A 15,381-nucleotide genomic window follows, 5' to 3' on the forward strand; every position below is an offset into this window, starting at 1 on the left:
AAAACGTGTGTTCAGTTCATTCACAATTCATTAGTGGTTTGTTGGTATAATGTATAAATTTCATCGGCTAAACTCTCTTCCTGAAGTGAAGTGGGTTTTTTTTGCGCATCGCATAGAATAACGAAAATCCAAATATGTTGTAAAAGCTGTGGTTTATATGGTGAGTATTGTATTCCTAGACACTAAAATTGAGGTAATCATTCCAATTTGATTCCAGAATGACAAGAAATATGAAACTTTCATTAAGATTAGTTTGCTTGGAATGGAATACAGTACCTGTAATAAATTGGGATCACACATGAGAACATCTACTGTATTTCCATCTCTGTGGAGTACGTGGAGAGCAACCCCATCGAGACTTTATGGGAGGAATAACCCAACACATCTGAGGGCCATGGCAAGACTCTCTTTTTACAGGAAGATGTTTATATCTGATGTAATGCAGAGAGGATGTGCAAAGAGCTCATTCAGTCCCTCTTGGCACCCTTCTGGTTTACAGGGTCTCCTTTTCGTGTTATTGAATCCTAAAACACAGCTGCTCTCCCAGGGGGATCATCTGTGCCACTAACCACAAAGTCCTTCCGCTTGTCTAAGCTCTGTGGACTCACCTAATACAATATTGCGCTGTGTACATATATTTATAAGATTAAATGGGCGGCATGGTGAAGTACAAAGTAGTAGGTAGCACATCCGCCTAACAGTTCGGACGTTGGCATTTGAATCCGGGCTACGGCATTCCTGTGTGGAGCTTGCATGTTTTCCATGTGCCTGCATGGGTTTTCTCCGGGTACTCCGGCTTCCTCCCACAATCCAAAAACCTGTTTCTTAGGTTAACTGAAGACTAAAAGTTGTCTATAGGTGTGAATGTGAATGGTTGTTTGTCTATATGTGCCCTGTGAGTGACTGGCTCTCTGTGAGTCCAGGGTCCCGCCTCTCACCCAAAGTCGGCTGGGATACGCTGGTGATGGATAAAAGTAAATGTTTCCTGTCTGAATTACATGTGGTACAGTGAGTGAGATTTCAGGGTTGGTGTTTAAGCATATAACTTTTTTCAAGAATTGTGAAATATTAGTGAGCAGGGCACAAATGTACACTGCATTTGTAATTCACTATGTGGTAAGAAATAAGAGTGCCAATAAAAACCTGCTGAAAACCTACTTTTTACGATGACTTTTATGAAAAAGTCAATCTTTGCAATACAATAAAATGTGAAGCAAGGTAGTATAACACCTGTAAGGCCCCAAGTGAATATAAAGAATGAAGTGAAGCAACCAAACTAGGCATTTTGTTGCCTTGTACAGTACTTGTGACGTGTCATGACGGTACTATTTTGTAATCGAAATTGAGACCTGCTATTGGCTGGCAACAAGTCCAAGGTATACGCCGCCTCTTGTCCAAAGTCATTTGGGATAGGCTCCAGCTCACCGGCGACCATATGAAAATAAGCGGTACAGAACAATGAATTTACCTAAACTAATTTTATTTAATCTAATCTACTAGTAAACTGTCTAGGATGTCAGTCTTTGGAATTCAGGGGTCAAAAACTGAAAACGCTTGAGTGTTTGAAATCCTATTTTAGATATGTGAATTTCTCATTTGAAAAAAAAAAAGAAAGTTTGAGGTGAACAAGTGTTTAATCTCTTCATACGTCAAAATATTACTTGAATTGCTTGTGTTGTCCTTGTGTATTAGACACATGGGACAGTGAATATCTAACATTTGTTTTCAGAAAAACTGTAGCTATTTTTTTTTTGTACAGTGGGTCACGGTCATGCCAGAGCAGAAAGGACATTCCCAAAACAATTTTCATAAAGTTTGAAGTGCATTGTTCAAAAAGTCTTGATCTGATGAAGCGCGCGTCTTAAATTCTGCGAACTGTTGATAAAAGAAAGAACAATATAGCATGTCTTGCTATTGGCAAGATAATTGTATTTCATGTGGCTTATTATACATTGTGTCATAAAAACATGTCTATTCTTCTCTATAAACCGGAAAAATGTTAAGAGCTGAATATTCTTTTATTTGTAGCGGACGCTTTGTAAAATCTACAACACTGTGAAAATGACATCAAATATGACTTTAACCTTTTCTCCAAACCGCAATGCAGAACAAAATAAAATGAAATACATAAAACATCCCCTCCTTTCGGGAATTTTTCAGTGAAGCGGAAATAGATTTGCTATTTCAGTCAGTCTGGTAGTAAAAACCAGATTCCTACTTCCTTCTTGCAAACATTTTAGCCACAGACTTTGTGTAGACAAGAGCGAATGATGAAAATGTTGTTTCTGGAGGGAGTCCAACGCGAGTGGCTTGATGAAGAGCGCTGTCATGGAGAAGTGTTAATGGGCTTCCTTTGGAGAATTATGATCAAGTTTTCTTAGCAACTAGCGCAACACGCAATGCCAAGAGTATTTGTTTAAGTCACTTTGTGTTTTAATTAGTAGAGATCATTGTGTAGCTGCACTGTAACAAAAGAGTGTTCCACGTTCCAAATAATTCACTACATGTTAGTTGCTATTAGTTGTACACATGCAACTACTGTTAAAATTGTATATGCTTTGCATTTTCATAATTGGAGTGTCTGCATTTGAGGCTACGTTTTTGTGTGTGGAAGTGCAGCATGTAAGGTATAAATAGCTCTGACCTCAACATCATTCGAGTTTTCAATGATGAGTAAGCTCTCAGCTGGACACGTGCCTCTCGATTCTCTTTTCATCTCTTTCTATTGCTGTTTGTTGGTTGGCTGACGTCAGTGTCGCTGCCTCACCTCGGTTACTTGGTGTGACGTCTGTGCCAAAACAAACAAAACTGTTATTGTTTTTTTTGTCTGATTTTGTAAAGCAGTGAAAATTCAGCCCTTGACATACAGTACATAATATTGAAATACATAACAAGACTCTTTTTAACTGTTTAAAATATTACACTATTATCACTTTATTTCTTAATAATGATGTAACATTATAATGGCACTCTATTTAAATGGGACACACTATGTAAAATGTGCTTTTTAATTTTTGTATACAAATAGTTGGGTCTCTGGCGTGTCTGCCCTCCCATCACGTATGAAATTAAATAACCGATAACTCCTTTTGAAAATGTCTGTGAGTTTGCTGTTCTGCACTTCTGCCCCACTAATTTACATAATAACCACACCCACAGTGACTTTCTCAGCCAATGCCTTGGCAGCTAGGTTGGGTATAAGTTCCAGAGCGAAAGAACTAATTTGAAGCAGCCGCCAAAACCGTAATCGTGTCAAAATCTAAAGGCAAGCAGAGCTGCAGGGTTAGCATTAGCGATGTTGTGCGCCAAACTGCTACATTCAGTTACGTGTATTTTGGTGGCTTAGTGATGAAATGTTGCCTCTAGAAGTGACGAGGCAATGGAATCCCTGTGGATGATCACTTCAAGTCTGTGTGTGCTGATGGCTTCACATAAGGTTACCAGAGCTGCACAGCAATTCCCTGCTATTTGTGGGGGATGAGCCTTGTCGCAAATGGCGGAGAACGTGAGTAATTGACACTCCGCTTGCCGGAAAGTGTTAGATGTAGCCCACTGGTCATTATCCAACGATCGGACTCGCCATTGATTGGCCCAGCGGTATGCGGGGCGGGATGAGGGCTGACGTACCGCATGAGATAGATCCAACTTCTAAAATGAGCCAATATTCCCATGGCAAAAAAAAAATATGCTGTACAAATATGTCTAGCATTCTTGATCTTTGGTGTATTTTGACAAAAGCATGGCCATGCATGTTATACAAAAACCGCTCAGTAATGCCGTTTTCCCACTTTTATCACAGATCAACCTTGTTCGAGGCCTGATTTCTACTGAATAACATTTTACTTTAATCATTTCAAAAATGAATTATTGGTGGCAGTTTGTATACAGTCATATTTTAGTCACATTATTTAGCTTCATTAAAGAGAAATTATTCTACAATGTTATTGCCAGTGAGTGTCTTTCAAAATGTGATAACCTTGCTCCCTTTTCTTGCGTTTGCTGCCCTGTCAGTGTGTTTTTTTTTTTTTCATCAATCCTTCCACATCTTTTCTCCACTACGAGCGCAAATGCTGGATAAATACGCTTGCTGTTTTCAGCCAGTGTGTGAAATGGTTTGTATCTGTCTTTGCCATTAGACAGTGGCTTCTATTATAAAGCTTTGCATTATTCAGCAGGCCTGAGAGACTGATCATTACAGATTGGAGTCCTTTTCCATCCTACCTCTGGTGTCCAACTCAGTATGCATGCCAGTAAAAGTATAGAACTGATCATGCATGTGGACTTGAGGAACATATCAGCAGCAGTCTGCTTCCCGCTATGAGCACCCAAGATGATTACGGCAATAAGGTAGCACCCTCCTTCGGCATATGCTGCTGTCTGAAAAGTGTTTCAGTGTTACAGCTGACACATGGCAAGAAAAATATGACAGACCATATGGCGCTGGGCTGCGACACATTATAAGGTGAGACATATTGTGGCTCACATGGCAAACTACACATCCGTGACGGTAAACCACGCTGACATGATGATTGAAAAACTGCAAACTTTGCTCCTTGCTGGCAAATAAGCATCTGTTGGGCAGCTAAATGCAACAAAGTGGCCCTTGTTGATCTGTGGCAAGGCTATGAGAGCTAATGACACGCATCCTGCTGAGATAAGGAGAATGTCGTACATGCCTGTCCTGGAGCAATTAAGCCCCCATTCCACCATTTGTTTCATATGCCACCGCATGCCTCAAGCTCAGCATCTTGCTGATTACAACACACAGGATCAATAATTAAACTAATTAAAGTGGACTTATGGGTCAATTTTCCTCCCACCTTGAGTCAATGGCCGCGGAGTCGTCATGCCTAAAGTCTGAAACACTTCTTGCAATGTAACTGAATTACTAATGTTTCACCTGAACGTTTGTCTCCACAATTTAGTTTGTGACCACAGTTTTACACAGCACTGTGAGGCAAGTGGGAACGAGAATTGATGTGTCTCTGATTCGTTGTGCTCATTTGGCAGGAGAACGCACTGTAACACAAGGAACACATTTCACATTTCCTTCTGGTCCTTTGACTTGGAACATTTGTTCTTTTGTACTAGCGGACACTAAACAGGCTTTCATCCATCCATCTCTGGTCTCTGTACTGTTGTCAAATGTATATATTTTTTTTAAATTACAAGTAGTATGTTGTTCTCAAATGTCCATCCATCCATCCATCCATTTTCTGAGCCGCTTCTCCTCACTAGGGTCGCGGGCGTGCTGGAGCCTATCCCAGCTGTCATCGGGCGGGAGGCGGGGTACACCCTGAACTGGTAGCCAGCCAATCGCAGGGCACATAGAAACAAACAACCATTCGCACTCACAGTCATGCCTACGGGCAATTGAGAGTCTCCAATTAATGCGTGTTTTTGGGATGTGGGAGGAAACCGGAGTGCCCGGAGAAAACCCACGCAGGCACGGGGAGAACATGCAAACTCCACACAGGCGGGGACGGGGATTGAACCCCGCACCTCAGAACTGTGAGGCTGACGCTCTAAGCAGTCTTCCACCGTGCCGCCTCTCTAATGTCCCTTTTTGTTTTAAAAAAAAAAAAAAAAAAAAAAAAAAAAAAAGGCAATTCAGTTCAAATTGATTTTGTGACTTTTGTGATTTGTTTTGATGTTATAGCCAGAGAGATCTTGTTGGGTGGCTTGTATATTAATGGCAAGTGTGACATAATGGGCTATTAAATGATCTTTAAAAAACAAAACAAAAAAACAATTCTTATTATTATTTTAAACACAACCCTTCCCTGTCATTATTACAGTATATAGATACTCATTGAATGGAAAGTGCATCCATCCGCCGCTTTCAGTCCATTACCAAGCACATTTCCTCCACATTTCTGGTTTTATCGTAACGAGAAGTCGGTGATTATTAAAATACCATACAGCAATCTATACGGTGTGTGTTTTGGGAAAAGGAAGGCGGTCGGCGGAGTGCTCCTTCAGGCTCATTTAAGGTGGCGCGATCATCGTTATATACCGTAGTGACAGGAAAGACTTAAAAGTGACTCTTTCTATTTCCCCAGTCACATGGAATTTCGAATTACAAGTGAAACGATAATGCACGGATACAATATTGAATGATCGGGGAATGGGATCACTTGAACGGGAGCGACCGTGAGCTGATATGATGAAGCGCGTGGGCGACTGTTCCTCGCAGCGTGCACGAGCTTCAAGAATGGGCCGCGGTGTGAATGGGGGGCTGCGTCAAGCGCGCTATATAAAGGCGCACGGCTCGCTGCGGCTGCAAGCTTCGGTGAACAGCTCCGCGGTGCTGAACGCCTCAGCAGCTCCATTGTCACTTCACGAGTGGAACCATGGAGCGACTCCCGTGGAAACTTGTGCTCCTTTGTTGCCTGGCCACCTCGGAGAGCTCCGCGCAAGACTCGGGACAGACGCATTTTATTTGCACGTCGGTGCCCAAGGATACGGACTTGTGCGCGGCCACCATGCAGAACAGCGGGCCGGCGGAGGACCTGAAGACCACCGTCATGCAGCTGCGAGAGACCGTGCTGCAGCAAAAGGAGACCATCATGAACCAGAAGGAGACAATCAGGGAACTAACGACCAAGTTGAGTCGCTGCGAGAGTCAGAGCCTCCCGGCCGCGGCGGGACCCGGCGGGAGGCGGCCGGGCGTCAAGAACACGATGGGGGACATCTCACGAGGCACCGCAGAGACCCTGGCCCAGCTGGGACACACTTTACAGACTCTCAAACAGAGACTGGAGAACCTCGAGGTAGGCAAGTTCCACTACACCTCTGCTCCACTCTTTGGGCTCTCGCGCTGTTCGACAAACAACCTTCAAGTGTGAGTCTTGAAGTGAGTATAGACGGTATAGTCGCATCATTAAAATGATGCAATACGAGAGCTGTATCGCGAAAAATAAGCATGCTTAGTTGGGTTTGGCCATCTCAGAGAGAGGTGCATGCATACATACATACATAGATAGACAGAAGGATTGATTGATTGACTGATAGCCTACTTGATTCATCCCGTGTGGGAAATTAGTCACTGCAGCAATCTCCACACATCTACACTCGTATTAATACGACCAACAGAGTAAAAACAAAAGAGCAGCGTTGAAGGAAATTTGTATCTAATCTAAGCAAGGGAAAAAAAAAAAAAAAAAAAAAAAACCCAGACGATTAACATATTGCATGCATGGCACATGAGATGAATTTGACAGTAGGTTGATTACTAAGAACGTACGTTATCGCATTTGGAGTGGCGTGCAGTGCAATGCATCAGAACGACAGTGTAACATTTGAGTTTGTTGGGTCGCTTTCAGTATGATTCAGTGCCGCACGATGCCTTTGCAAACTACATAATAAAGTAGCCGGCGAATGCGCATACGGGAAAGCGTGATTAGTTCTTCTCAATAATGTGACGTGGAGCTAAACATCCGCAGATACAGTAAGGCCGACGCACCTAATTTACAAATAAAGATTTCCATCAGAAAAGGAGTCCTTATTTTTCTTCTTTGAAACGCCTCCCTTTTCTCCCGCCCCACGCTACAGCAATACAGCCGAGGGAATAACACCGTGCAGGCGAACAGTCTGAAGGATCTGCTTCAAAACAAGATCGACGACATGGAGAAGCAGGTTCTGTCTCGGGTCAACACGTTAGAAGAAGCCAAAAGTGGCTCCAGGAATGGCAGCGAGCAACGGAACCGAGTGGAGTCCACGCTCACTTCTCTGCACCACCGCATCACCGACCTGGAGAAAGGTGCGTTGACAGCGCAATGCTAACAGTGGATGTTTGACAAGAGGAGTGTCATTCGAGTTGATTGATTGCTCAAGGGCACGCCATCCTCTCGAAGCCCGATACGATGAGTTCATGAACTCCCATCGACTCAAATGTTGTTGTTGTTGTTGTTTTTTTCCCCACTTGCTGCTGCGGCAGCCATCGCCTCGCGCGCACACTGAGAGGGGCAAAGAGAGCTGCATTGCTTTGCATATCTTAAGACTTGTTTGGCCTTTCGCCTTCTGGCGTTTCGCTGTCAGTGTGACTTGCAAAAATAAATAAATAAATACATTAATTAAAAACATTTTAAAAAGCCATAAGTAGGCTATATTTCTGCTGCGGAGAGCTAATGCCTAGGAGAAGTGCTTTTCTCATGGGCGAGTTGGAGCGTTTATGAGGCTTTTTCATCCCTCCAACTCGTGTGTGTGTGTGTGTGTGTGTGTGTGTGTGCGTGTGCGTGTGAGTGTGTATGCTGGTATTCACACATCACTTATGACCACATCAGCCTTCCAGTGTGGACATTTCTCCTGGTAGCCTCCTCTGGCTTCCTCCCACATTCCCAAAACACGTAAATAAGGCCGCTAAATGAGGCGTCTACTTTGGACGCAACCCGCCTCTCGTCTCCAGTCAGATGGGATAGGCTCGAGATCACCCGTGACCTTCGACGGGAAAAGCGGTTTAGCAAATGGATGGACGTATGGCCACGTCACTGGTCATCAAGGGAAAGCTTGATATCCCGTCAAACAAGTGATAGTCAAACGCAGTCTTATTGGAGAATACAAACAGGAGGACAGAAAATCATGTCTTTCATTTGTCACCCTTGAGTTGTCTTCATATGAATTGCATTGACATCTTCATTGTTGGCTCATGCGCATAAACACGTCTGTTGATTAATGCATCTCTATCCTCTTCCTCATTTCTAAATAAACCTACTAGATACAAAAGAATACCCATAGCGTGCAGATAAGACGCAAACCTTTGCAGACAGACTGACATTAATCTCATGTGCAGGCAAAGACAGCAGACCCACCGATAAGTTCCAGTTGACGTTCCCCCTGAGAACCAACTACATGTACGCCAAAGCCAAGAGGAGTCTGCCTGAGATGTACTCCTTCACCGTGTGTCTGTGGATCAAGTCCAATGCCTCACCAGGGGTGGGGACACCCTTTTCGTACGCTGTCCCGGGTCAGGCCAACGAACTGGTGCTGATTGAATGGGGAAACAACCCAATGGAGATTCTCATTAATGACAAGGTACATATTATACTGAAAGTCCAACACTATAGGCAGAAAGTATGGTAGCAAGGTGGGAAAAGATAAGAGTGGATGTGATTCAGTCGGATTGGGAGGGACGTGTGTAGGAAGTCTTTTCAAGTTGCAAATGCTGTGGTTTAAATCGAAATGTGTCTGCTGCAGGTCGCAAAGCTGCCGTTCCTGATCAATGACGGCAAATGGCATCACCTCTGCATCACGTGGACCACCCGAGATGGGATGTGGGAGGCCTTCCAGGATGGCGTGATGAGGGGCAGCGGTGAGAATCTGGCACCGTATCACCCAGTCAAACCAGAAGGGGTGCTCGTCCTGGGACAGGAGCAGGTAGATTAAAAAACACATTGCCAAAATTAGCAGCAGTGAAATCTAATTTTCAGTTTGAAACTAGGGTACAGTAGAACCTCCAAACATTTAACAATCTACACTGTCATGCAACCATACAAAACGTTATTACCGTTAAATAAAGTGTGACACATACAACACAAATTGAATACAATTACTCAACCTCGGATGGCACATGGTGTGGAACTAGTGTATCATGTGAGTGTATAAATATGTTAACTGCTGGGAGGAAAAACATGACAATTTAGGACACCAAAAACTATGAAGTCCCAGTTAACTGATGATACATGACGGATGCAGTGGCAAATGTGCAGAGGTGGGATTATTGCATGTGCTTAGCCGGCGTGTATCTTGACATGAAACTCTTACTCTTCCGAAAACAGCTGACTTTGCACTGTTGTTTCCATCCCTTTATGTTACTGATGTTGACATAGTGTCACCTTAGACTTACAGTATATCATACTGAGCAGCCAGGACAGAGGCACGTGCCAGTTTCCTCTGTTGTGATAGCTGTATCTTTTTCCCTTTTGTTTTCGAAACCCGCAACTTAAAACCAAAAAAAGATATGACTTGACTCTGGCAATATCTTCACACATTTTGGTTTAACAACTGTTTTTATTTGTCTCCTTCTCCAGGATACACTAGGGGGAGGCTTTGATGCAACACAAGCCTTTGTTGGTGAGTTAGCAAACCTAAACATGTGGAATAGGAAACTGTCCATCACCGAAATCTACAACTTGGCAACCTGCAACAGTAAAGCACAGGCTGGCAATGTCTTCTCTTGGATGGAGAGCAACATTGAAATATTTGGAGGAGCAACCAAGTGGGCCTTCGAGCCTTGTCGTTCAGCCAACTGAACTGAGGTGAAGCCATGGAGAAAAGGCCTCTGTGTATTTCAGAGTTTATGTTGTTCTCGTCTTCATTTGATGTTTGTTAGAGGCCATTTGATCTTGAGTTTAGTTGTAAGCTTCAATCTGGGATTTCTGCCATTTCTAAGTATTCTTGTGCTGAACAACAATTTTCATCCTGGTGGGGTGGGTGGGTCGGGGGGGGGGGGGGGGGGGGGGTATCATTCTGGGAAACCTCCGTTTGTTGTTTTCTGAGGTGTTCAGTTGAAAGCACAACTTAGATTTTTGTTTTGGCTTCTTTCGTCTGGGACAAGCAGCTGGCAACGTACGCTCCGTATCTGGATAAGTCACCGTCCGAGCAAGGAATTACATAACCGTTCCCACCTGTTTCTCAGAGGAACCATTGTCAATTCCCGTCAGCGGTTGACGCTGTGAAGAGATTTTGAGCGTGAATCTTCCTCCTCATATTACTTCTTTACGCCGCTTGGCCCCTCCGGAACTTGCACTGTGACTGACAAAGAGAACGGAAGGAGAGGAAGGCATGGACGAAGAATGCAAAGTCAGACTGTGGTACAAGTCAGTTTGTATATGTCGTTCGCTTCAAGTTTTTCTGTAAGAATGTCGCCGACTTGCCAACATTGTTACAAAGCCTGGGTGCCTTGGGCTGTTACAAATGTTCAGCGCACACAATGTTTAATTTGCAATTTCAGTGTTTATCAATTTTAGTTTTCTCTTTATTGAGCTGGGTTAAATTTATTGTTTCCGATTGTTTTTGCAGGTGTTTGTACTGCTCTGTATTAGGAATGTTACAGTATCTGTATAGTAACAGCATGAATGACAGAGTGCTATGAAAGCATTGTTGAAATCTGCTTTATTATCTTTGGGTGTGGGTTTTTTACTGCATTGTTATATGCTCCAAGCATGGCAAACCTGAGAGATGAATAATTTAATTTTTGTAATAAAATTGTGATACTTAATGTAACAGTGCATGTTACTGGTACTTTCTCTAATGTGTAGTTACCCAATCTACAATGGAACAATGTGCGTCTGAAGTTGGATGACAGCACCACTTTGACAGACAACATAGTTGTCTCTCTACCCAAGCTTTCTCTTCAAAATGTTTCATGAGGTGGGCATACATCTTGGAACGTGTATTTCCATCAGCTCTTTCAAAACGGGAGTGCCATACCGCCATCAAAATGTAGACAGACGTTTAGAGATAAATGGAGGCACTAAACTACAGGGCAAAACAGTAATAATAAAAAGAGCAAGACCAAGTACAATATATAGAGAACACAGTTGTATTACTGCAAAAGAATAACAAGAGTACAACTGCGTTGGCCAATGGCCTAAAGAGATCGTACTCTACTGAGATAATAGTGCAATTTTGTATCAAATTTAATTGTATTGTTTTATTGTACCTTATCATTGACCAATATTTAGTTTCAACTCTGATGCCTTCACGAGGTATTGCCGCACCTCATCTGCTTCATCTCGAGTAACCACAAACCCAAAAGTTTGCCATTGGTCACCATTGGCGTTCCTTATGTAGCAGTCCAAGATGGTGGTTGGTTTAAGGTAAAGCAGCAGAAAATTTTGTCTACCCTTACAACCCGGTACTTACACTAGGCAAACCGTGCCGTGCCATGGACAGATGTGAGCTCAAGTTCGGTACGCAGGTCGACTTGTCATACAATTACTGTACTGCAATGTTGCCTTGCTATTTGCTATTTATGAGCGATAAATGCCACCTTGTACAATATAAAGAAATACTACCACTACAAATATGCTCGATTTTGAATGGGCACATGCACGGGCCTGCAATTTAGACTTGTTATACATACTGTCTTGTGATTGTTTCTTGCAAGTTATTCATGATCGATACCACCATGCACAATAGAAATAATTCAGAATTTTAAAAAAGGTCCATGACCGGCTCATGACCCATCATGATCTCTCCTCTGGCCAGGGATTCATGGTAAATTCCACCTCACGCAATAGAAATAAAAACATAATTCAGTGTTGTATAATGAAGTAGGCCAGCGGGGACGGAAAAGGGTGAGGGAATATCAGACAAGTCCAGCTCAGTTCGAATGGCCTGATGTGAGCAAGCCCTATTAAACATCAGTCCGCACAATGATATACAATACGTGGGTAAAGAAAATACACAAACCTTTCTGCAACGACTTCAGGCTGATTTCTGGTCTTAATCCTGTCCTTGAAGTGAATTTTCATTATCTGAGATAGAGAGGAACGCATCACTTTGCAGCAGTAATCCCCCATGATGCACTGCAGAAAAGAGCCTCAGTTGAATAGCAGTGAACAGAATGACAAGGCGTTTGTACAAAGTGCTCATATGTCCCACCGCAGCTATGTTTTATTCCAGTAGGGAGAACAACTTTGAGGTTGGAAAACAATGTGATTGCCTGTTCAGTGAGAAATAGTCAGGTTCATTTGCCTCATGGAAAGTAACAAAATTTAACGGCATTCTAATTACAAAATAAATTCATCCCCACCTCTCAACCCAGTTTACTGGATCTACCTTTTATCTTGTTTATGGTTGTGGGTGTTGGGGAGAGCCTATCCCAGCTGAGTTAGCACAAAAGGGAGACTCCACAATGGGCTAATAAACCACAATGTCACAGGACAAATATGAATGAGGCAATGGATGGGAATGAAGACCATGCCAGTTGAATAAAAGTCAGCCATGTGAACGAGCACACTTCTAAGACACACACAATTACCATGTTTGTCTTTACATACACTTTGAAAAATTTCAAAAGAAGACAGAGCAGTTGTAAACTCCTCAATGGTCATTTCTTTTTAGTCAGACGCTTGGTAATTGTTGTTGCTTTCAAGTGTAGTGTAATCAGGCACATTGACAGTGCTGAAACCTTAGGGGGTGACTTAAAATTACAACGGAGATTAGAAAAGGAAAGAGAGTGAAGGTAGATTGGAGGATCAAACTGTGGAAGTTAAGAAAAGTGGAATGTTGTTAGGACTGTTTCCTAGTCCAGAAAAAACTGGGTTGTCTTTTAAGGAACTGGCAGATGATTGGATTGACACAGCAACCATGATTTGGGAGACAGGCAAGAAGAAGGTGCATGGTGTATCCTTCCGGGGAGACAGAAGAAGATAAAGGGAGTTGGTCACGGAACGATGAGATTCTGGAAAATGTACAGAAAAGAGATTGGCGGAGAAGAAATAAGATAGTGAGAGAACTGAAGATCACAGAGAGGACACAGGAGGAGAGGAAGGAGGTGGCAAAGGCCAAACAGAAAGAGTACGATGACTTGTACGAGAGGTTTGACACAAAGGAAGGGCAAAAGGAGGGGTACAGAATGGCCAGGCAGAGGGATCGAACTGGGAGGGCTTTACAGCAGGTTAGGGTGATTAAAGACAGAGATGGAAATGTACTGATGAGTGAGGAAGCTGAGGAGATGGAATGGGTACTTTGACGAGTTGATCTATGAGAAAAATAAAGAGACAGGAGGACAGAGGCGGTAGAAACTGTTAAATGGGAGGTAAACAGATTAGAAAGGATGTAGTGAGGAAAGCTCTGTACAGAATGAAGAGTAGAAAGGCTGTTTGTCTTGATGAGATATCGGTGGAGGCAAGGAAGTGCCTCGGGAGAAGGCAATGAATGTTTTGACAAAATTGTTCAAATGGATCTCAAAGAATGACAAGATGCCTGAGGAGAGGAGAAAAGGTGTGCTGGTGCCAATTTTCAAGAACAATGTGCAGAGTTATAGCAACTACAGAGGAATTTGATGAGCCATACAATGAAAACGTGGGAAAGAGTAGTGGAGGCCAGGTTGTGACAAGAAGTGTGGATTAGTGAGGAAACAGTTTGGTTTCATGCCTAGAAACAACACCCCAGATAACATACAGGTATTTGCCCTAAGAATGCTGATGGAGAAGTATAGGGAAGGTCAGAAGCAGCTGCATTGTGTCTTTGTGGATTTATCAAGAGATGCCAAGGGAAGAGTTGTGGTTATATGAGGAAATCTGCAGTGGCAGAGAAGGATGTTGGACTTATCCAGGAGATGTGTGAGAACAGTAAGACAGTGGTGAGGTGTGCTGCTGGAGTGACAGAATACTTCTTGGTTGAGGTGAAACTGCATCAAAAATCGTCTATGAATCCCTTCTTGCCGTTATGATGAAGGTCAGATTGACAGATGAGGTCAGGCAGGAGTCATCAGGAGTCTCCGTGGATTATGACATTGTGATCTGTCGCGAGAGGAGGGAGCAAAATGGAAGATAACCTAGAAAGATGGAGGTAGGCAGTGGAGAGGCGACGACTGAAGGTCAGTTGTTGCAAGACAGCACGTGGGTGAATGAAAGGGAGGCCAGTGGAGCGATAAGGTTACAAGGAACAGATAGAGAAGGTGCAGGCATTCAAGTAGTTGGGATCAACTCTTCAGAGCAATGGGGAATGTGGAAGAGTGGTGAAGAACAGCGTACAGGTAGGATGAAGGGGGAGGAGCAAAGTGTCAGGGGTGATCTGTGACAGAAGAGCACCAGTTAAACTGAAAGGAAAAGTTTATAGGATGGCAGCGAGAGCAGCCATATTGTATGGTTAGCAATGACCAAAAGACAGGAAACAGAGACGGGAGTGTACATTTCAAGTTGCTGAGATTCTTTTTGGCAGTCACGTCGATGGATGGGATCAGGAGTGAGCTCATCAGAGGGACAACACAGACTGGAAGGTTTGGAGACAAAGCAAGAGAGGCCAGATTGAGATGGTTTGGATCTGCACAGAGGTGGGACACTAAATATATCGGTAGAAAGATTCTGGAAATGGAGCCTCCATCTTCGAGGCAAAGAGGAAGACAAAAAAGAAGAGTTTTGGATGGGGTGAGGGAAGACATGCAAATAGTTGGAGTTAAAGCAGAAGATGCAGAGGACAGAGAATGGTGGAAGAGGCTGATTTGCTTTGAGGACCCTTGAATGGGGTTAGCAGAAAGAAAAAAGAGTCTTGTGGCCGTTTTTAAATAAAAACTGGAGAAGAATGGGTTTAAAAGTGGACAAATACTGATATTATACTGTAATTCCAATCGAAACACTAAAAGACACATTTCTACTACATCCACAAATGCAAGTTAAAACTCCACCACGCAAAGCGAAAGCCATATATCAA

The 15,381-nt window shown here is 43.1% G+C and overlaps 2 protein-coding genes across 4 annotated transcripts in view; one reads left to right on the forward strand and one right to left on the reverse strand.

Moving 5' to 3' along the window:
- Positions 1-6,185: 6,185 nt before the first annotated feature.
- On the forward strand, positions 6,186-10,424 carry LOC133477333 (neuronal pentraxin-1-like). The gene is given in 6 exon segments (XM_061771958.1): positions 6,186-6,328; positions 6,330-6,773; positions 7,555-7,762; positions 8,792-9,033; positions 9,196-9,375; positions 10,029-10,424. Coding segments are annotated over 6 exon segments (1,410 nt in total). The 5' UTR covers positions 6,186-6,214; the 3' UTR covers positions 10,251-10,424.
- A 597-nt stretch (positions 10,425-11,021) lies between these two features.
- LOC133476525 (endonuclease V-like) overlaps positions 11,022-15,381 on the reverse strand; it is a 74,498-nt gene continuing 70,138 nt past the window's right edge. For all 3 annotated transcript variants that reach the window (XR_009788078.1, XR_009788075.1, XR_009788077.1), the window contains one exon: positions 11,022-12,530. The gene's annotated coding sequence lies outside the window, so the exon portion shown is untranslated. The remainder of the gene's footprint in view (positions 12,531-15,381) is intronic.

This window comes from Phyllopteryx taeniolatus, chromosome 4, assembly GCF_024500385.1.
Source record: "Phyllopteryx taeniolatus isolate TA_2022b chromosome 4, UOR_Ptae_1.2, whole genome shotgun sequence".
NCBI lineage: Eukaryota > Metazoa > Chordata > Actinopteri > Syngnathiformes > Syngnathidae > Phyllopteryx > Phyllopteryx taeniolatus.